This window comes from Protopterus annectens, chromosome 13.part0 (genome assembly GCF_019279795.1).
Source record: "Protopterus annectens isolate FY-2018-M chromosome 13.part0, PAN1.0, whole genome shotgun sequence".
Lineage (NCBI taxonomy): Eukaryota > Metazoa > Chordata > Ceratodontiformes > Protopteridae > Protopterus > Protopterus annectens.
The window spans coordinates 410502146-410525173 of NC_056747.1; the positions used below are offsets into that span (position 1 = coordinate 410502146).

At 40.6% G+C, this 23028-nt stretch overlaps 1 protein-coding gene across 1 annotated transcript in view; it reads right to left on the reverse strand.

The window, feature by feature from the left end:
• Positions 1-23028, reverse strand: part of RPAIN (RPA interacting protein) — a gene marked incomplete in the record, with an annotated part of 98595 nt that overhangs the window by 32838 nt on the left and 42729 nt on the right. The window contains 2 exon segments of the mRNA XM_044054044.1: positions 342-456; positions 9422-9494. Coding sequence (XP_043909979.1) covers positions 342-456; positions 9422-9494 — 188 coding nt within the window.

Consider the following 23028-nt stretch of genomic DNA (forward strand, 5'->3'; position numbering starts at 1 on the left):
GTTGTGGCAGGAAAATATAGGCCCACCTTCCTGGTTTATTTAAAAAATCCACATGAAATCATAAAAAGGCAGCAGAATAGGTCCAACATTTTATCACATGGAAAACGAGATAAAATACATTTACTTATCAGTGTGGTACTTCACAGCAGCTTAGTAGTTACAAACTGTTACAAACACAGGTACTTGGAATCTTGCTCCTTTTAGTACCCATTACCTCAGCTTCTTGGTGAAAAAAACTTTTGGTAACATCTTAAAGTGTTTTAATCAAGAACAAACAGTAGAAGTACAGCTGTGCACTGCCAATGCATTCTTTGTGCTTCAACAAAAGACTAAGTTCCTACCTTCTGCAAACTGGACAAATTACTTTATTTTCCGATTCCAAACATTCAATGACAGCATGCAAATACTCTTCATCAAACTTCTGGCTCTGCTCGTATTCCTCTATAATGGACTGTTCTGCATAAGAGGAAAATGTCTTGTCAGAAAAGTAGTAGTACTCAATGTTATGTACTGAATAGCTACAAGACTCTGCTAAATGATGCCGCCCACTCCTGCGGCTGCTATTCCTTTTTACAAATGGGAGAGTTGTACTAACAGGAACCACCAATTTACAAAGCATAGCATAGTGTACTCTACACAAATATCCAGAAGATGATGTCCTGCTTTCAAAAAAGGGTTAAAGAAATCTATACTAAACAGGCACATGGAAGCAATGGAGAAAGTACATTACCCAAGTAAACTTACCACAACAGATGTTCAAATGATCACTGCTGTAAAGGATAGACAGGTTGGCATAAGGTAAACCGAGACCACAAGGCATAAAAGGAAGGATTAGTTCTCAAAGAAACCCTACCGATAAAACAAGGCTGACTCACCACAAGAGCTTGAAACTAAGATACTCTTCTTACAGAAGGTCAGAGCAATGGGCAAGACATTTTACTAACTTGTGCAGAACAGGGTCCAAAAATATTATTTTTGTCCATGGGACTTGAGAATTTTATTTGCGACATGCTTAGGAATGTTCTGAGAACACAACCATGCAAATCTCTTCAGACATCTGCAGCAGCTGGAAAGGCCACAGAAGTACCTCCAAGAGGATTACTGGCCTCAAATGCCCTACACTGACCGCCTAAAAAAAAGTCCAGCTTTACTCCGTAGCATATCGCCTACTCCAAGGTGATATCTGCCCAACATATAAAGCTATGTCAAACCCAGATCTGTTGGACATGTTACACACCTAAAGAAATCCCAATCCCTCAGAGCTACACGCTCTAGGGACCTAAACCTTGTCACCACAATAAACAGGACACACTGGAGGGACAGATTCTTGTCCCAGAGACTTCCTATACTCTGGAACAAGCTACCCATCTATGTCAAGCAAAGTTCTTCATTAGCACTCTTCAAGAAAAATCTTGATGAGTGGATGGGAAATAGGAAAAACACCCCGGGGATCACTTCGGTCTCTCTGCTGGACAGTGGCACAGGAAAATAACTTTCTTGGGTGGCGTAAGCTATGGATCCTTGCTGGCTAGGCTTATGTAGGCCAATAGCCTAGTACCTACCTATAAGAACAGTGAAAGCAGCCCTGGTAGTACTATCCACAGAGTCAAACATTTTAAACAATGATGAGACTTGGGAAGGAGAAGTAACCTAATTACACAAAGCAGATTTCTCCTCACAAGAGGAAATGTATAGCCAAATATACTTCATACTTTCACAATTAGCTAGGATAAAGTTCAATATGTGAGCCTGACAACTGAGAATTCTAAAATTAAAGTTGCAGAAGCATATACTTTTTCTAAAGCCTGTCAAGTGTCTTAATCCTCATCAGGAGACTGCATTAAGAAAATGTTTAGCTGCAGACGGATTCCAGCTGCTGAGTCAGATCTGGGATAAGTGTACACAACTTGAAACTGAAACTTTATATAATCCCTCTGCTTTTTAGGGGCAACAGGCCATCTGTCGAGGAAAGTGAAAGCTGTGACAAAAATGTGCTCCAAGACAGACAGAACTGGAGGAATGGGTGAAGCTATTGAGGGTTGGTGTAATAGTTAGTGCTTAAAAGTTCAAATTGCGAGAGAGCACGCGAGAGAGATTCATCCTATTATAGTCTCAGAGAAAGACATCTTCACAGAGAATAATCAGACACCATATTCTCCTTTAGCCTCTGAACCAGAAACCCAAAGGAGAAAGAACCAGAAACCCAAGGGAGAAAGAAGTGCATCTGTCCCTTCACCTTGCCCTGTATAAGTTCAATCTCAAACCTCTTCAGGAAAACAAATTCCTTTTGGTCTTACCAGAAACAGCCTTATAAGAAGGGTAAAGAGCCTGTACAAGACCATGAAGCTATGCTTAATAAATTACTCCTGTCCAGAGTAACTGATACAGTACACCAAGAGTAGTTGTGCAAGGACTTAACCATAACCTTAGATGTTTTTCTCTTCCATGTTGCAGTACGCTTAACAGTAGGAAAATGCTGCCAGCAGTGCCACCTTCCAGCCAGTATACCAAAGTCTTACTTCTGGAGGGTACGTGTGACGTCCCTAGTCAGCGCCATAAACTGACTTGGGGTATAAAGGTGACGTCTGCACACATCCTCCTCAGAATGAACTGCAGCATACAGTAGTACTCCTGTGGGTAGAAGGGTCCCAAGGGAAACCTTAGAATTACATGTAGGCTAGAGTTAGGGTAGCAGGAAGTTTGTGTTTAGTGGAGAAACTGAAGGGATAGAAGGGTTATGTTCCCACAAGTCAGTACAGTATGCAAGATGGTAAAGGTAGAGGGGTAGGTGGGGGGGACTGAATACTGCAACATGGAAGAGAAGGACATCTAAGGTTATGTAAGTCCTTACACAGCTATTCTGTGTCTTTCTATTCACATGTTGCAGTATTCATAACAGTAGGGAAAGTACCAGAGCTTTTAGGTATGGTTCTGGGTGGAGGATTGGGTTTCCTGGTCAAGGGGTCCTTGGAGGATAGACGTGGCAAACCCTGCCCTAGCTCTACAGACTAGGTCCAGTTTGTAATGTTGGGTAAAGATGGACAGAAGTCCCAAGTGGCAGCTTCCAGGATGGAAGTGTAGTCAATTCCTTTGAAGAGGCAGCTGAGGAAGCAGCTGCCCTGGTGGAGCGAGGTTTCACTTGACCATGCAGGGATTTTCCATGGTAAGAGTAGCATAAGTTAATGGATTTAGAAATCCATTAAGAAATGGATTTGCTTGGAGACGGCCTTCCCTAGAGCTCTCGGGTGGAAGGAGATGAAACGTTTCAGACTTTGATAGGTTTGGCTTTGTCCAAGTAATACCTCAGTTGTGTGTGGACATCCAAGGAATGGGGGAGTCCTTTCTGAGGAATTTTGTGGTAGAGAGTCGAAAAACAGTATATTAATGGTCTGGTTTAGTGAAAGTTCATTAACCACCTTCGGTATGAAGAAAGGGTTGGTCTGAGAGCAACTCTATCCTTGTGGAAAATAAGGTAGGGGAGGGGTAACCATGAGGGCTTGTATCTCAAACAACCTCCTGGCAGATGTAATGGCCACCAGTAGAAGTGTTTCCAGTGTGCACAGCTTCAGGGATACTGAATGAGCTGGTTCAAAGGGTGGCAATGTAAGTTTTTATTTCCTGGGAGGCCTGATATGAAGTACCCCTTTGAAGAAAATTTGACCTCTAGTCTGGAAGCCAGAGGAGGGGAGACAGGCCAATAGGCAAAGATGGCAGGTAAATGCACTTTGATTGAGGAGTATATGTTAGTCCTGAGTGAAGTAGCTCCCACAAATAGGAAAGGACCATAGGTATAGAGGTAGTCAGAGGGTCCTGATTTTTCCATTGACATCAGTAGGGAATCTGTTCCATTTGGATACACAGTATCTCCTGCTACTATGTTTTCTCATCTCTTGCAGAAGATGGAGTACATCCTCTGAGTATAGGTGTCTGTAGGGGATCAAAACCGTATCACCCATAAGGTTAATTTCAGATTGTTTACCTGAGGGTGTAGTAGGGATCTCTTGTCCTGTGTGAGCAAGTCTATTTGGTGGGGTAACTTGTGGCAATTGCCCTTGGCTAGTAGGTTGTAGGAGGGAAAAACAAAGCAGTCTTGGCCAAAAGGGGATCACCAATAGGATTTTTGGATTGTCCTCCTGCATTTCCCCTAGGACTTTCTGAACTAAGATGACAGGGGGGAAGCATACAGGTACATTCCCTCCCAAGAGAAAGGAGAAGGCGTCCACTTTCCACAGTTGTGGATGCAGATTCTTTGTGCAGAATTTGGGCATCTGTCTGTTCTGGGCGGAGGCAAAAAGATCTGCTTGTGGAATACTCCACCCATGGATTATGTCCAGAAACACTTCCCTGTGAAGCATCCATTCATAACTGGGAGTTGAAGTTCTGTTCAGGAAGTCTGCCGTGACATTCTCTATTGAAGGGATATAAATGGCTACCAGATGAAAGTGGAGAGATACTGCGAGGTTCCAGATGTGGATTCCTAGGCTGCAGAGTGGGTAGGACTTCGTTCCCCCCACTTGTTTATGTACCACAGGACCATCATATTGTCTGTGATTACTTTCAGGGTTCCTGGCTGAAGGGCTGATTTGAAAGTTAGCATGCCAAGCGTAAAGCACTCATTTCTTTAATGTTGATATGGTCCTTTTGTCTTGGGTTGGACCATGTGCCTTGCAGAGTGTTATTTTTGGTTTGTAAGTAGCACTTACCCCCCACCCACCCGAAGTCGAAAGCATCTGTGGAGACCTATTGGAGGGGTGCAGGGACCTGAAGGTGGGTCCCTTGGTTGAGGTGGAGAGCAGATATCCACCACTGGAGTTCCTTCTTCAAGAAACGAAGTAAGGGGAGGAAGGTATCTAGGGACTGGGAGTGTTACTTTTTCAGGACCCACTGGATTTTTCACATGTGGAGTTTTGCCAGAGGCAACATGGGTACGAGTGATGCCACGAGGCCTAGAATTCTTAAAATTTCTCGAGCTGGCAAGCAAGCATGGCAGGGGAGTTTTTTGGAAGTATAGACAACTGTCTAGGATTCTTTGATCTGAAATGAAGACTTTCATTTTCTCTGTTCGGATCCTGCATCCCAGGAAAACCAGGTCCTGAGAGGGGATCAGGTGAGACTTTTCATGGTTTATAGCGAACCCTAACTAACTGAGACAGGGTAGAGATTACCTGTTGTAGATGTACTAGGAGGACTAGGCATTCTTGATGAAGACTGAGCAGGTCATCCAGGTATGGGTATATCTGAATACCTGGAGTCCTGCAGTGAGCAATGATGGGGGCCAGGCACTTTGTGAACACTCAGGGAGCAGTAGAGTCTCCAAAGGGCATGGCAGAAAATTGCAAATGGCAAGAGCCTATTGCAAATCTGAGATATCTCCTCTAATCTGGATGAATAGGGATGTGCAGGTAGGAATCTTTCAAATCCATGGCCACCATGAAAGCCCAAGCTGGAATGAGTGGTAAGAGCAGGGGTAATGTAATCATTTTTGAAACTGGGAACTTTAAGAAAGAGGTTTACAAAGGATAAGTCTAGGATTGGCCTCCATGGGCCGTCCTTACTTGGTACCAGAAACATTCTGGAGTAAAAGCCTAGGTTTGATGGTACGGTACCTTGATCTAGAAGTTGTTGAATGATAGGGGGAAAAAGGTGGGTTTGACTTGCAGGTGGTTGAGGGATACCATGAAAGGGTGGCAGAATCCAACAAGTCATGAAATAGCCTGACTGAATGATGGAGAGTACTCATTGCTCTGATGTGATTATCTGCCAGGAGGGAAAGAAGAGAGTGAGATGGAGGGTAAGTGGGGTGTTTTGGTGCAAGGGTGTAGTCACAGAGGAGGCGGTCTTGAGTTGTCAGAAAGGTCTCAAAAGGGTGTAGTAGAAGAACTGGTTGGAAATCTTGGAATAGCGCTTTTCCTAGTTCATCTGCAACCTTTAGACTGTGGAGCAGAGTGTGAGGACTGCCTTCTGACAAATGAAGGTTTTTGTGTATAATTCCTGTGGAATCTCGTATAGGAGACACCAGTAGGAGTTTAAGATTTTGAAGTTCCTTACCCTTTTCTTGAAGGGATTTGAGAAGTTCTGCTGAGGCTTGCCCAAACAGAGCTTTATTATCCAGGGGTGCATCCAATAATTTTGTTTGCAGATCCATGGGTAGAGGTTGTAGTCTCACCCAAGAATATCACCTGAAAACTGATCCAGATGCAGCAGATTTAAATGAGGCTTTCACAGCATCATAACTACACTTTTGAGTGCCTAGTTACTTGGGATGCAGTGGAGAGGAGGGTATTAATGTGTTTTTATTGGAGAATCTGGTGCCTCGGATAGTAATGTGGAGGCCTTGGTAATGGTATCCAAGACACATATAGCCATATGTGTTTGGTAGTTGAGGGCTCTTATAGCCAGAGTAGAGGAGGTATAAACCTTCTTCCCTAGTCTGTCCATGAATTTACGGTCTTTGCCTGTGGGACAAAGAGCAGTCAAAGGTAGTTGCTTAGATGGTTTGTCAGCAGAGACAGCAATAACTGCAGGGGCCTTCCTAAAGAGGTATCTGGCATCCTGAGGGACCTTGTAAAATTGGTCCGGTCGTTTAGAAGCTGGTGGTTGAGAGTCAGGGGATTAAGAAACAGCCAAGAAGGCATCCAGAAAGGTAGGTAACAAGGGGGCCACTGCTGAAGGAGAAGGTTGCTCCATTTGTAAAAGGTCGAAGTACCTTTTCTTGGTGTCAGATACTTCAGATGACTGCCATTTAAAATGCTCCCTCATGAGGTAGATTGCATCTGCAAAGGTGATTTAGTCCCCTGGAGACTGAGGAGTAATTGAGTCCTCCTCCTCTGGGGTGATGAAATCTTTTGGGAACTCTATTTGGGATTCATCTGAAACAGATTTATTTGAAGAGGAGTACTCATAGGTTTATGGGTTGGTACTAGGCTAAATCGACTCTAGGGCCTATACAAGCCTAGCCATAACAATTCCCTGGCCATTTCTTCCCAAAATATTTACTTCCCTGGACCCCTGTCTAGCAGGGCGACTGACGTGCAAGCCTAGCCATAACAATTCCCTGGCCATTTCTTCCCAAAATATTTACTTCCCTGGACCCCTGTCTAGCAGGGCGACTGACGTGATCCCCGGGGTGAATTTCCCATCTCCCATCCAATCGTCAAGGTTCCTTTTGAAGAGGGCCAAAGAGGTGCTCTGCTTGACATGTATAGGCAGTCTAGTCCAGAGTCTGGGGAGTCTCTGGGTCAAGAACCTATCCCTCCAGCATGTTTTGTTAATTGTGATGAGAAGGTTTAGATCCCTGGAGCACGTGGCTCTGAAGGATTGGGATTTCTTTAAGTGTAGCATGTCCAACAGCTCTGGGTTTGACATGGCCTTGTATGTTAAGCAGAAAAATTACCTCAGAGTAGACTATATGCAACAGTTTAGCTCAAGTTTTTTTTTTAAGACAGTCAGCATAGAGCATCTGCTTTAGGCCTGTGATTTTTTTGTGAGGTATTTCTGCAGCCTTCCCAGTTACTGCACATGTCTTGAGAGATACATACCAAACGGGGCGTGTATTCTATAATGAGGCTAATGAGGGATTAGTACAGTGGGACAATGACCTTTTTTCTGGATGAAAGGTCTTTACTCTTCCTCTGATCCCTGTAAAGTAGGTTGAAGTGAGGGGGCTGGTGGGGCCTGTTGTGTCTGCAAGGCCTAAATAGCCTTAAAAAGCCTTGGAGACTTAGAAAAAACTTCCCATCCAGGAAATGGTTGGGTTTCAGGGCGTTTAAATTTTTGCTTTTTCTTTAAAGGAGAAACTGGTGGGGAGAGAATTGGAGCAGACGTCTGCCTGGGTGGAATTTAAGGAGCAAGGCCCTCCGATTGACTGAAAGGTGGTTCCCCTCCGCCATCAGGATCCGATGGCTGAATAGCCTCAGCAGATGTACTAAAAGTTTCCGCCACCCCAGCTTCCACTGAGGTTCCCGAGCCTGGCTTGGAAACAGATGTCTGGGAAGATGCCGGGGTTTCATCAGCCTCAAGAACATTCTTGGACACTTGAGGCACAGTGTGGGATTGCGGCCTAACTTTCTTGGCGGTCTAACTCGGTGGCTCTTCGATTGGGCCTACCCCCCTTCCATATCGAGTGCAAGAAGTCAGTCTCTCTGACTTTCTAAATTCAATTTTAATGCAGCAAGACTGCTACGAAGGGTTTTTGGGAGGAAAGACTTGCCAATGTAACAGGACGTATGGTCGTGGGCCTCACCTAACCAAGAGACGCACTTCTTGTACACATCCTTGAGGAATTTGTCTCCCACAAGCACATTTCCCCTTTCTAGCTGACATGCAAGACTTAACAATAACCAAAGGCAAAGAAAAAGCCTACCATGATACTTATCTGTATCAGAAAGGAGAAATGGTATGATCTGGAATAATCTGGAGACTTAACGGTCATCTGAAAACACGATCTGCTTTCAGAACTGGTGAACAGGAGTCTAGCATTCACTGCAGCAAGAAATTTCTGAGAAGAGTGCATGCAGACGTCACCTTTATACCCTACATCAGTTTATGGCCCTGACAAGGGATGTCACACTTGCCCTCCAGAAGCAAGACTATGGTATACTGGCCAGAAGGTAGCACTGCTGGCAGCATCTCCCTACCGTTATGAATACTGCAACATGTGAACAGAAGGACACTAAATGTTTAGCTCAGTTTCTTTTTGTCAGGAATTTCTGAAGAACAAACTCAATTTCCAGAGGCTTCTTTACCTTGGGTTGGGGACAACATTCTGGCTAGGTAGATGCACGTTTCCTTCCCCTTTTGCCAAGATTGACAAGTGTCCCTTGCCCACTAAGGGGACTCCAGCTGCAGAGGATGCGTCTAACCCTCAGTTCTTAAGCTAACTAATGGAGTGAGCATGTGGAAGGTGCCCTGAAGCTTTGGAATCTGGACAGGGGTTACATCCTATACAGTTCTTTCTCCTTAGCTTATATTCTATGCAATATAGAAACCATAGCTTAGGCTACCATAGCAGTACTCACTGTGATGAGCATATCTTTTTTAAAGTCAAAAGATCAATCCCCTCCACTGCTAAACAGCTCCCCATCAATGTTTGGCATACAAAGCTTAATGAACATCTCAAATATTCTGTTGTCACCAAACCTACAGCTGTTTATCTACAAAAGTGATAATGTGGAGAATAACCTATTGAAACAGATAGTTACACTGTACTACGGAGGTCAATACAGCTTGGTCACCCAAACTCTATCTCAAATTAACATACTATACACAGCATTTAATCAATCTAAATGAACAATAAGAGAAAACAGTGTTTTATCAGCCAGACACACAAACCCAGCTATCAGCAGCTCTCCAACTTACACAGACAAATTAAAAATTATGACAAATCTTCAGCTAAATACACCTTCCCACTCCATCTGCTTACCTTGTGCGATGAGCTCCTGTTGAATTTCATCAAACACAGCAAGGTTCTCCTCATCTGTCAGTATACCCAGCACCTAGTAAAACAGACAAATATTTTTCTAATGTCTTGACATTCTAAACCCTTAACACATTGAATATAGAAAAGCAAACAAAATCCTCATCCTTACCACTACACTTTTTGGAAAAGTGTATGTGTGGTGTGTGTGTACTGCATATATCTTGGACCTGCTGTTATATCATGCAGGGAAGTGGATAACCCAGACAGTTAAAACATCTTTACCTGATAAAAAAAAGTCTCGTGTTTCTACCAAAATAGAATTAGGAGTCAAGAATACTCTTACTCAACGTCAATGGATTATTTAATCTTTTTAGAAGAACCACATTAAATGTATGCTTACTCATGTTACAGTCTGCTACAATACTGCCTTCTTACAAAGTCAATGGGAATCGCATCAATCTGCTGGACACAACTCCAAATGTAGTTTAATCAAGTATTAATTGCTGAAAACTTTTCAGCAAAAAGGAAACTTTTTTTCTTTACAAAGATGAGCCCCCACCAACTTAAATACTCTAAACATGCGACTTCATGGTCTAGCAATAGTGGGGAAAAGTACAGTATTGTTACAGCTGAAAGTTTACAGCTAATATCATTAGATTAAATGATTGCTGAAAATGCAGTGGCAGGCTGACTAGCTCCTGACATATTGCTTCACTATTGCCTCCATTTCTTACATCTATTCACCTCATTCCACAAATGTATCTCTTCACTATCGTCTCAAGCCTTGTGCAACTGACTACATTCAGCCTCTGCACCACCTTCCTGGTTGTCAGTAGTTACCCAAAATATTAAAATTTTTCACTTCTTATCAGTAGTCTCCTTTCCATTTCTCTTTAGTCCAGCTTACTCCCTTCATGCCCTCCCTTCCTTCTCTACCACTGAATTTTCCCTGGTCTTCAATATAATGTGTAATAGGACTTTCAGTTGCTGTATGTGTATGACTGTATCCATAACCTGTTATCTGTGAAACTTAATATCCATAGTATTCACTGTGTAAAATCTCAACCATAATTCAGTCCCTCTTCCTATTGAATGCAAATAAGTGATTTTAATTTAATCCCTAAATGACTGGGTTTGTCCCATTAGGCGTGTAGCCTCTTTTCAGGAGGGAACCAGTGAGGCACCATCATCTTAAGAGCATAACAAAAAAGCAGTACATACTTTACACTGTGAAATTCAAAATCTGTTTCCATCCTTTCTTGATTACATCAGTGCTCTCTTGATACTGGTTATGATGTACCTCCTCTCTACACTCTTCCTGGGATTCCATTGAAAAGGCAGTCTACTCAATTTTTTTAGTAACTGCAGCTTATGAGTCTGCTAGGCTTAGGGTTATGGTCTGAGAAACAAGAATAATTATATTTTCTCTTCTTTCTAGGACAGTAGAGAAATACAGTTAAGTGTGTTGCCTCAGCAAGTTTGAGATTGAAGGTTACGCTTTCCTCGCAAGGACTGTGACCCACCTCCTCCTATCACAAGCAAATAGAGGTGTCTGTACTCCCTGCTGTGAAGAATCTATATGCAGTGTATATATATATATATATATTATATATATATATATATATATATAAAAAAAAAAAAAAAAAAAAACACACACTACAAGATAAGAAGTTTCCATTATTTTACCAGTCTATCTTCTCTGAATTCTAAGCCACAGATACAGAATGACTATCACCTAGTCAGAACTATATGCTTGCATTCTAGGTTTATAAGAGGTCACATTCCCACCCTCCCAACTGATGCACAACCCAACACTGAAGAAAGTTAGTTCCTACCAACAGGAACAATTTCTAAGCAGACCAAAGGATGAGCAGATGGATTAACAGTACTTTGCCAAAATTATGACTAGAGGTCACCAGATATCTCTCCCGCCAGCAGCACAACCTGTCACAAGACAAATTCCTACAGTTACTACAGACAGGGATGGCACAGCCTACTAATCTGGAAATAGTCTAGCCTAATCCAGTTTGAGTTGGACTAATTTAAGAAATCTATCTGGGACAACAGACCAAATGGAAAACTTACCAAAGTTCTTACTTTTGGGTGTACAACCCCCTCAAGTATCTACCCAACGAATAACACAACAAACTTCAAGGTTACAAAAACATATGCATGTTGGAGTGCCTGAAGGGAGATGTTTATTCAACTTATCAGTTTTGACCAAATCAGTATAACTATCCCTCAATGGACTACAGAAACAGACTCTAGCCCCAAAATAAACAGGATAGTGAACCTTTGTTTAACCATACACCAGGAAACAGAAGGTAACAGTTGTAAAATAAAAAAAATAAAAACATTGTGCTTGGAACACAGTGTGTCTGAAAAGCTCTGTCTAAAACATTAATTTAATCAGAGTCACACTAACCAGTTCTCCAGTCCCAATTATTCATCTCTGAAGTCTCATTAGAACAAAAAATAAATAAAAAAAATTTAAAAAAAGCAGCAGAGCTCGTACTCGAAGCAGAAAACTGACTAAATTTTATAATGGTAAAAAGGATAAACAGTAATTAGCAACTTAGTTTATATAAAGAACTCCAAATTTTATACTGTACATGAATTTCAACCAGATAGTTCAGCATAGAGTAAAGGTTACAGAATCTGCTTTCAAAACAAGTCATACATGAAATAATCTGTAAAATCAAATTACTTGGCCATCCTGCAGGAAGGTTTGCCCTAAATAACTGGTGCCAAAAATCACTGAAAATAAATGCCAAAAATGCATTATTATATCCTTTGAGAAGTCTTCTGCCCCAAGGAATTAATGCCAAAGAGTTAACCCAGTTTAGGATCTGGAAACATATGTGGACAATGACCTAATTTTTGACCAACACGTGAACATTGTTTTTAGAAACACCTTCTATATTGCACAGCTTGTAAACAAAGGGAGTCTCTCTCTAGACCTTAAGGATGTCATTGTCCCCTCTAGTCAGCCTTCATTAGGCCAGTTGTTGAGTATACTAGTCCCTTTAGCATGTATCTGTCCAAACACATGCACCAAGTGGAATGCCCACCAAGATACCTTACTAAAAGGCTACAAGGCCTAAACAATATGTCCTACATGGGCTGACTAAAACCTCTGTCACTATACTCTGTACCCTTTAGACTGCCAAGAGGTACCGGTGTCTGGCATACAAGACATCCACTGACTCAATAGTGATGAATTTACTGCATATCAACAAGTCAAATAGCATCTGTATGGTTTGGGCAGACGATACTTCTAGTCTACAACAGATTTCTCATCCACATAAACATCATCCCTTTTCATATTCAAGCACAATCTGGATCTATGGATGGGAAACAAAATTTACTAGTGGACAGAAGCATCCCCTAAATGCTTTGCCCCATGCAAGGGCCCACTCAAATCATCTATGGTAGGTTCCCAGTTATTTTCATTAGGGGCAATACATATAAAATATCGACCATGGAATGGGCAAGGCCAATCTCTAAATGGAAAAGGTTAATTTGAGCATAAAAAAGGGAAACTAGCTAAGCTTAAAGTGCCCTGCAAGGGCAGCTAGCAAAGTACTTCCCTTGGAACCTTTAAAACAACCAAATCAGTCTGCTTGGGACATCTTCCAGTACAGCTAACTGTACCTGTAAGCAAGTTAGAATAAAATGAAAATTTTGCAACTAACCAGTCTCCCAGTACAGTGCTACTGTTTTCACTCTGCTCATTAAAATGCACTAAAATTACAACCTCAAGATGCTTACGAAGAGAACTTCCACATAACTGTCACAGACAAGATTCACAGAATACTGACTAGTCAATGGTAGATGATCCACTGGAACAAATTTATGAAAATATTTAGTATACAAGATGCGAATTCAGTAGTAGGAACTGCAGCACAGTTTTAAAATTCCTTTTTCCCCCCAAAAAGGACCAAGCAAAAATGCTCAGTGCAATTCAACAAGGCTTTTACATCAGTACTGTAGTAGGGAAACATATACATAGACAATGCGCATGCAGAAAAAACACAATTTATTCACTTATAACTAGGCAAGTAAAGACATTTAAGTGGTCATACTTCCAAGAAAGGAATCTGAACATTTTATTTGATTTACCTCCTCGATACTACTACCTTTTCCTGTCAAATTTATGAATAATTTGTAGAACTGCTCAAAGATTTGCATATTTTACATGGTTAGAGATATTAAATTGAAGCAACACACTATAAAAACATCTGCTACTATATTCTACAACTCTTGGCTAACAAAATGCATAACCACTATGAAATAAACATTTTGTAACAAAAAGAGCAATGCACATACTGTATATAAATAACTCACTCAAGCCTCTTGGGGAAGAGGAAAAAGAAATAAGAGGTCACATTCTTTCCAAACAGCAACTCTGCATAGCATTTATTTATTAGCATTTGGTTACCGGGAAGGACCAATTGGGTTATGCAAGACCCCTTTTTTCAGGGGAAGTCCAAGGGGAAAGTACAAAAAAAACAAACATTTAGCAAGAGAAAAACTAGTGTTATAATATTTGAAGGATAGTAATTACAGATTTAACAGGGACTAGGTGTCTAGATGTACAAGACAAATGGCAACTGTTATAGGAAAAGTAAAAAAGGTGGGGGGAATGCAGTTGGGTAGGCCAGTTGTAGAAGAGTGGCAAGAGGAGTACAAGAAGGAAAAGAAATCAAGAGTTAAATGTGGAGATATCAAAAATACTAAAAATGTATAAAAATCAGTGGCTGTTCAAAATGGCTGCATGGTAAGAACTTGAAATGTCGGGACCCACAAGACCGCAGTCCTAAAACTATGGAAACTGAATGGCTGAAAGAACGGACTTAAATGTACCAAGTCCAAGATGCCATTTTGCATAATATTCCCTTTTCTTGGAAGTATGGCATTCTCAGATCCGTCATACAGGTCGGGGAAGGGGGGCTTTCACCCCCTACAAAGAAGAGGAACAATTTGAGATTCGCTCTTCTCCGGGTTTTCAGTCTTTTTTTTTTTTTTTTTTTTGGCTTTTTGTAAATTTGGCATTTCTAGTGCTGACAATTCAATAGGCAGCCTGGCTGCACCCTGATCAACTTAATTTCAGCTCTCCCAGTGTGGAAAAGGCAAAAATGAAAAACAGGTGCTAGTAATTCTGCCAGCTTTAGTAAAAATTTGGTTACTGTTCACCAAGTATACTGCCTGGGATGCCAACAAAGAAGAAACAGAAAGCCTGAAAGAAAACAAACTATAAAAGGTGAAAAGAAACAGTGAACTGGGAAGTCGTCTGCAGTTCAGCTTTGGTATGAGAGAGTTCCCAGTAATTGGAGGAAAAAATAAAGAGTACATCAGATTAAAATAAGTGAAACACTTAAGTACATCAACTCCATGAACAGGCTTTAAGGAACTACTCAGATGAACTGATAAAACTGCAAAAAATCAGGGGTCAAAATGAAGAAAAAGCAGGCTAAGTATGAGACTTCTTGAGGAGAGCGGTTTCAAAAAAATGGTAGAATTAGAGGACAGATCTCACACCAGAGAAACTGGAGGGAACAAACTGTATTAATTTTACGAAAGCACAAACACTGGACTGGTATTTCACACCAGGATTTTTAAAATTGAAAGAGCACAGAGCATGTGCCAAACCAGGCCATGAGAAAGCAGCCAAGTCCTGCATTTGTAAAGATGAAATTACACCAACAGAAAGAGGTGATCCTGACAAAACTGTGGCCGAAAGGCAAAGTATTAAAGTGGAAACAGAGTGTTTGTGATAAGTGACACCAGGTAGAAGTACATTCATCTCAGCAATTAGGGAATGTCAGGCAGGTGTGAAATTCAAGCTTCTGTACCAAAGCAGTCTTCAGAATATTTTTTTTTCATGCAGGATCAATATTTTTGATTTAGAACAGGCTAGAGAGGAAATACTTCCAAAAAGGAATAATGCTTGAGACAGAAAAAAGCACAAGAGCCGACTAGAAGAATCATGAATACTTTGGACTTGAACCAGAGTATGGTTTTGGGAGATGCAGATGAACAGGAAGACGATCAACATTGAAATTAGTGAACAAATGTCAAACTATAAAGCAATAATCACACTTGTGAAATATGGTCTTTACAAGAAAAAGTGGCTGAGAAAGACTGGACTTTTGTTAACTTTGTTAAATTTGTGGGTGCACTCAAAAGTATATATCCCAGTTCATGTCATTAATATATAGGAGGACACAAAGGGAAACAAAGTAGCTGCAAGTAAAGCAATTTTTGTTCTTAATTAGTATTTGTACAGCATTTCATGACAAATTGCATTCTGTATAGTAAAGCAGATGTGTAGTATGCAGTCAGGGGCATCTAAAATGATGGGGGTGAGGGTGAGCCTTTTCAATTATTGTATGTGAAAGATACTAAAGTAAAGCTAAAAATAAAGCAGTAGTTTAAAGTGTAGACATTATAATATAAAAGACAGGCTGGACAAAAGCATGTTTAATTTGCAGTAATCTTGGGCTGCTGGAATTGGGAATGGGGTGTAAAAATGCACTGATTAGAACATATGCAGAGTTGATGCTTTCTCTTACTTTTACATAGATGACTGCCTGGATTAATGCCCTTGGTGTAATCCAAGAACATTGTGAATGTAACAAGAGCAGAGCATCTTGCACACAATATTAGCGTGCTTTTTTCCTCCTCGCTTTAGCAAATACATGTTCGGCGTGGGTTGAGAAGTCTGCAGCTGAGGGTAGATATACATGGTTTCTTATGTTTCCATGCAGACAAGCTGACTATAAGTGCAGGTAATTAATATTGAGAGATAATTTTACATTTGCCTCGTCAAACAATGCTAGTAAGAGGAACAAGTATAAGCAGCTCAGTAAAAAATGAAGTTTGAAATTATTGGAAGTGAATAAGCTTGTCTTAAAGTATTTAGGTTGCTAGGAAGACATCTTTATTAAATTATTACTTATGACATAGGCGTACATTTATATACATGGAGAGAGAATTCTTTTTGTTGCAAACATACATCACTTATAATGAATCCAGTCATTGTCGAAACATTACATAGCTCACTCAAATCCTGTCTCCTTTTAAACCTCATTCCTCCTCCAAAACATTATTCTGCTTATATTGTTCCCACAATTCCCATTTTTGCTATGTAATTTGCTCCTACCCTTTTCTAAAGACTCACATTTCTACTGATTGCATCTCCTTTACTATATTCACTACTTTTAGTACAGTTGGTTTATACTTAGATTTCCATTTTCTATCCACTTTCTTTGCCGCAACCATAATTAGACTCAGCAAGGCCTTTCTAAGATAGCTCAAAACAATTCCCTTAGTTATACCAATTTGCTCACACTATTTCTGAATGAGCAGTCTGCAGGGGGTTTTAAAAGTCTGCCAACTCATTACAATCCCAAAACATAGGCTCCCCAATTACCTGTCTTCCTCATCCCATGTACAACATTTGGCATCTACCCAAGGAAAAATTCTTTGGACTCTACTTTGGGTATAAAAGCACATATGTAAACAGTTCCAGGCAAACATCCTAAAATCGAGATTTTGTACATGCATCCCCCCACTACTTCTTTGTGAATTACTTATCCAATCTCTTCCCAAGCCTTTCTAACCACAGTGATTGTTTCTTCTAGTCAACTTGCAATATTTTATACACTCTACTAATTATCCTTTTTAAGGCAGTTTCTGAACTAGATTCTACTGAAAGCTCTACCACTGCTGGGCTTTCACTTAGTATCCATTTCTCTTTGCCTATACTCAAGACATCAATCCTTGATCAGGTAGGCAATCTCTGTACTGCAGTCCAAATAAACTCTTGGCCTCTTCCCATTCTATTACCTTTCCATCTCTACTTGCTCCCAATACCTTTGTTCCTTTGCCAGTTTTCTCCAACAAATAATTCTAGCCCCCTCTTGCCTATTGTCTATATCCTTAATTGCAGTAATCCCCATCAACAGAATCTTTTGCCACTCCCATGTTGGCTTAGATCTTAAAATACTTTCTGCTACTTTATGCATATGATATTCTAGAGAGTTACTGTTATTCTCCTTAAGCATATGCATACAAAATACCAGTCTCTTCTAGTTTCTTAAAACTTCCAAGTTCCGTTTCATCATCCCTTTCCACTTTGAATTGCAACCTTCTGCTCAACACACACACACACACACACACACACACACACACACACACACACACACACACACACACACACACACACACACACACACACACACACACACCTCTGATACACTCCTTCAAGTCAATATAATCCCAAACCACCTTGTTTTATTAGAAGAATCAGCTTATCCCACTTGACTCTTGCAGTTTTCCTCTCCCAGACAGAATCAGTCTGCTCTTATTAATTACTATCCACAGCTTCTCTGGTTGATACAAATATGCCTGACCCGTGTACAAAACTGAAGGGACTAAACACATTTTGACTGCTTGTATCTTGCTACCCACAGACATTTGAGAGAGCTTCCAATTTGTCAGCTTTTGCATCATCTTTTTATGGTCTCTTCCCACATATTTTTAGCTGCCAAAACAGAATTGTTTTTAATCCACACTCAAATACTTCATTTTATCATGTCTTCATAAACATGGACATTGCTGAACCAATTTTGTGTGTGGGTACATAATTTAAACAAACCCAAGAAGAAACTTTGCAGTGTGGAGGGTGTGATGTACACTTCCTAAATTATGTTATGCACTTAAGTTTACTTAAAAAAAAAAAAAAAAAAAAAAACAAACAAACTGTAAAATATAACTAGTTAAAGTAGTTTGGTACATAATTTGCATCTGCCTTTGTTTTAGCTTCATTAATTTGGTCTCCTAAAAAAAGGACAAACTTCTCACACAAAGTTGAACAATGAAGTAAACTTCTCACACAAAGTTGCACAACAATGAAGTATCCTCTTCTGGTTTTATCAGGTATAAAATAATATCTGGAAATGCAGCCAGCTTTGACTACCATACCAATTATATCCTGGAATTTCTGAGTCCCTTATTTTCCTTGCCAATGGTTCCAAATATAATGCAAACAAAGGGGAAGAGGACACCCCCGACTGGTTCCTCTGCTCAAATAGAAATTATCCAAGAGGACCCCCCCCCCCGTTCCACCTCCAGTCCTTTGTATATCCTAATTTTATCAGGTAATGTAAATGCTTCCATTGTCCTGCTCAAAATCGCAGTTTACTCTGCGGAATGCTTTCTCTGCAACAAGACCAGCCAACAAACAGTGTTACTTTCTTACATTCTGCTTCCCTCTGGATCAACATTGTTCTATTTATGTTGTCAAATGTTTGCCTCCCCTCCGCAAAACCACACTAATCCATATTTAATCAATCAATTTTGCCATCACGTCTGACATTCCACTAGCAATTACAGACAAACACTTTACAAATCAAGGTTTAGAATTGAAATGGGCCTATATGAAGTTGGACCGGATGGGTCTTTGCCATTTTTAGGTATTACAGTCACCACCTCTCTCCTAGGATTCTGGTGCTTCTCCTCCTCTTAAAATGCTTTTAAACAAAAGCTGCCAGATCCTTTTTTCCCTCCTAGTTTCCAAATTTAAATTTCCACAGGACTACCATCTGTTTCTGGGGAGTTTCCTGTAGACTGGTTATACATAATTTTTATCTCGTCTACCTTTAACCTTGGCATATTTAAATTCTTCCATAAACATTTCCATTTGTACCTTGATTTCCATATTTATCTGCATTATACAGATCATAAAAATTTCTGAATACTTCTAGTACCTTTTCAAAATCTATTAACTTCCTTGTTATAGGCTCCCTAAGCTTTTATCCCACTCCATAGCTATATTTTCAGAAGAAATGTCTATCTTCTCTAATAAACCCAGAATAAATTTCCACTACCCATTCCTTAAATTCCTCTTTTCAACAATAGCTGGGAAAGCACCAGTGTCTCATTTTCATTACCCTACATTTTTATTTTCATTATTATTGGCAGACATCTAATAACTATTTCAGATCATAATCAAAAATGTCAATTAAATGCACATGTTCCTGTGAAAAGTAAGCCATCAAGCCTAGCCCAGTTTTGGTATGTTCGGGAATAATACTTAAATTTCACTCTACTCCTAAATTCACATCTTCCATGCCAAATATTTTCATAAACAATTCTACCCTCTGTTATATTTTCCCTTCTGCCCCAAATGAATAATCCTCATTGCTGCAAATCAAATTCCAGTCCCCACCTACAAGTAATATCAAACAAAGCATCCCTACAACTTAAAGTACCCCTCCCCCCATACCTACTACCCACAGAGCACAATCAAAGTTTCCCTAATAAACACATTCAAAAACTGAGAAAACTAATAACCTCATGCATATCAAAACTAGCCTTAAGTGGAGACATCCACCCCAACCCTGGCCCTACCATCTCCAACCCCAATCCTCATAATCAGACTAGAAACCACAACTTCTCCCACATCACAGCCAATAGAAAGTCAAGTGACTTCCTTCTACTAAGCCTAAATATTAGAAGTATATCCAACAAAGTCCATGAACTCCATGCCACCATAGACTTGTACTCCCCAGATATAGTCATCCTGACAGAAACCTGGCTAAAACCTCACATTACTGGTGAGCAAATACTCCCTACCAGTTACGGCATACTAAGACCAGCTAAACAGGAAAGGAGGCGGTGTAGCTATAATATTTAAACAGCATCTAAACATCCATATCTTAAAATAATCAGCTACACAAATAGCCAATGAAGAAATAATATATACCAACCTCAAAACAAAACCATCAACATAATTGGATGCTACTTCCCACCTGGTCAAAACATCCCTCCACTAGAAAACCTCCTCAGCTGGTCTACCCACCATCTTCCCCAAGAAAATATCATTTTACAGGATTTCAATATCGACTGGCAATCCTGTTCTGGCAACAATCCAACCCATTATATAAACCTTCAAGGCTTCATCCAACTAGTCCAGTCGCCAACCAGGATAAATAAAAACTCCAGCAAGCACACTACCCTGGACTGGATACTAGTCAGTAAAAGCCCCCAGTCATACATAACAGGCTGCTTATCAGATGGCCTCAATGATCACTCCCCAACATTCCTACTCAAAAAATACCTATACCAAGCTAAACCTGTCATCTACCGTCAAATAGGTAAAAAACTAAAACTAACCCACTCACATTCATCTTATCCCTTAAAGAATGTAACTGGCATCCCCTAAAGTACCTCAGTCTTGACGCAGTTGAATTTTTTTTAATGCTACTTTCCTGAGCATCCTTAATTACCATGCCCCCATAAGACTTTCCAGAACGAAAGCACAACCTTCCCAATGGCTACAGAAAACCACTAAGTCAGAAATGAAAAACAGGGATAAAGCCTGGGAGCACTGGCGCAAAACCAAAACCCCCTCAACTAGACAGAAATTCCTAGAACTACGCAATAGATTTAAAAAGCTAATAAAACAGGACAAAATTCCAATACTACCAGTCTGCCCTAGACTCATCCCAACACAGCCCCAAACAATTCTGGTCATCCAAAAACTCCATCCTCCACCCAGGTAAAGTCAGTACCCCTTCTCCTAACATCCCTCAATCCTCCAAAAATATTGCTACCTCATTCAACACACCACTTCACACAAGCCATACTATCGCTAGCTAAACAAAACAACCCTCCTCCCCTCCAACCCACACCTTCAACTAGTAATCTCAACCCACACCTTCAACTAGTAATCTCCCCACTGCCTTCTCTTTTTCTCCTGTACCTACCTCCAACATAAAAATAACTCTTAACTAAACTTAAGCCTACCGAATTAGCAGCAGACAACCTCCCAAGTGAATACCTACAAATCGCAGCTGATGCTCTGGCCTACCCAGTGTCAATCTTGATTAACCGATCTCGGTCAGAAAGTTACGTTCCCACACTGTGGAAAGTATCACATACAATTCCCCTCCACAAAGGCAGCCCCTCCACAGAACTAACCAATTACCGCCCCATAGCTATTCTCTCTCCACTCTCCAAAATACTAGAGAGATGCATACATTCTCAGACTACCTCCTTACTAACAACCTCCTTTCCAATACTCAGCATGGTTTCTGACCAAACCATAGCACCACCACTGCCTTACTCTCTTTTACTAACACTATCTTTCAGCATAAAAACAATGGCTCTCTCTCCTCTGCTACTTTCCTAGACGTATCTAAAGCATTTGTCATGGTCCCAGACAAACAACTCATCTCTGTCCTCAATAACCTATCCTTCTCAGTCACCAACTGGTTTCAGAGTTACCTGTCTGACAGCCAACAATCTGTTGTATGGCAGAATGACATATCTCCCCAACTACCCGTCTCCATAGGGGTTCCCCAAGGATCCATCCTTGGACCCCTACTCTTATCTGTTTTCACCAATAATCTAGCCTCTGCCACCAAACATGGCACACTCATACAATACACAGATGACTCTACCATCATCTGCTCAGCCCAGTCCCCACCCAAACTGCAAAAAGTCACACAGGAAGCCTTTTCCTCTGTCGAAATTTGGTTATCCGATGCCCAATTAATAAATACTCAACACAAACAAAATTAAACTACTCATCTACCAACCCACCAAACATACTCAAAGCAACTCTCACTTTAACATCACAGCAAAAGACAACACCACTATATACCCAACTGAACACACCAAATTGCTAGGAGTGGAAATAGACAAAACTAAAATTTGACATTCACATATCCATGACCATAAAAAAAGTCCACAAAAAAATAGGAGCGTTATACATAAATAAGCAACTTTTCACCAAAGCAGCAAAGATTTCAATAGCAAATTCCCACCTTATCTCCACCCTATTTTATGCCTCTCCAATATATACCAACCTAAGGCAATGCGATCTAAACAAGCTAGAGACCGGCTACAAAAAAAAAAAAAAGCCAAATTCGCCACAGGGGCATCCTACCGTAGTCACCACAGTCTCTCACTTGCTGAACTGGGCTTTCTTGAACTCCCTCACCTCCTTCAATGTATCAACTATCACTCGCCCACAAACTAGTAAACCATCCACTAAATGTCCCATCCCTCCAGAATCTCCTCTGACCCTATCACACCACCAGACCACTAAAAATCCAGCAACAAAAATCACTTGCAGATCACTACAGCCAATAACTCTGGTGGGGAAGCACTATTCTCTTGCGCCATAGCCAAATTATGGAACTCCCTCCCACCCACAATTACCTCCGTACCATCATGCACCCACTTTAAAACTTTACTAAAAGCGCACTTAAAAACATGCTGGCTATGCCCCTGCAACTCCCACTCTAATATCACCCACCCCATCCAACCACTACCTTTCTTTCCACCCCACTACCTTGACTATAGCAAGCTCAGATGCTCATAAGCCTAGTACTTATTATACAGCAGAACTTATTGTAACATTTGTTAATGTCCGTTATGTACTTCACAGATAAAGATTCTAGTAGTCTATTGATGTACTATGTTCATCTGTAAATAGGTTTGTAATTAATTGCATTGTTAAATTGTTAATTGCCATGTAATCCAATGCAACCACTGTCCGTTTAATCTTAACTGTGGAGCTTTTCTCCCCGGGACTC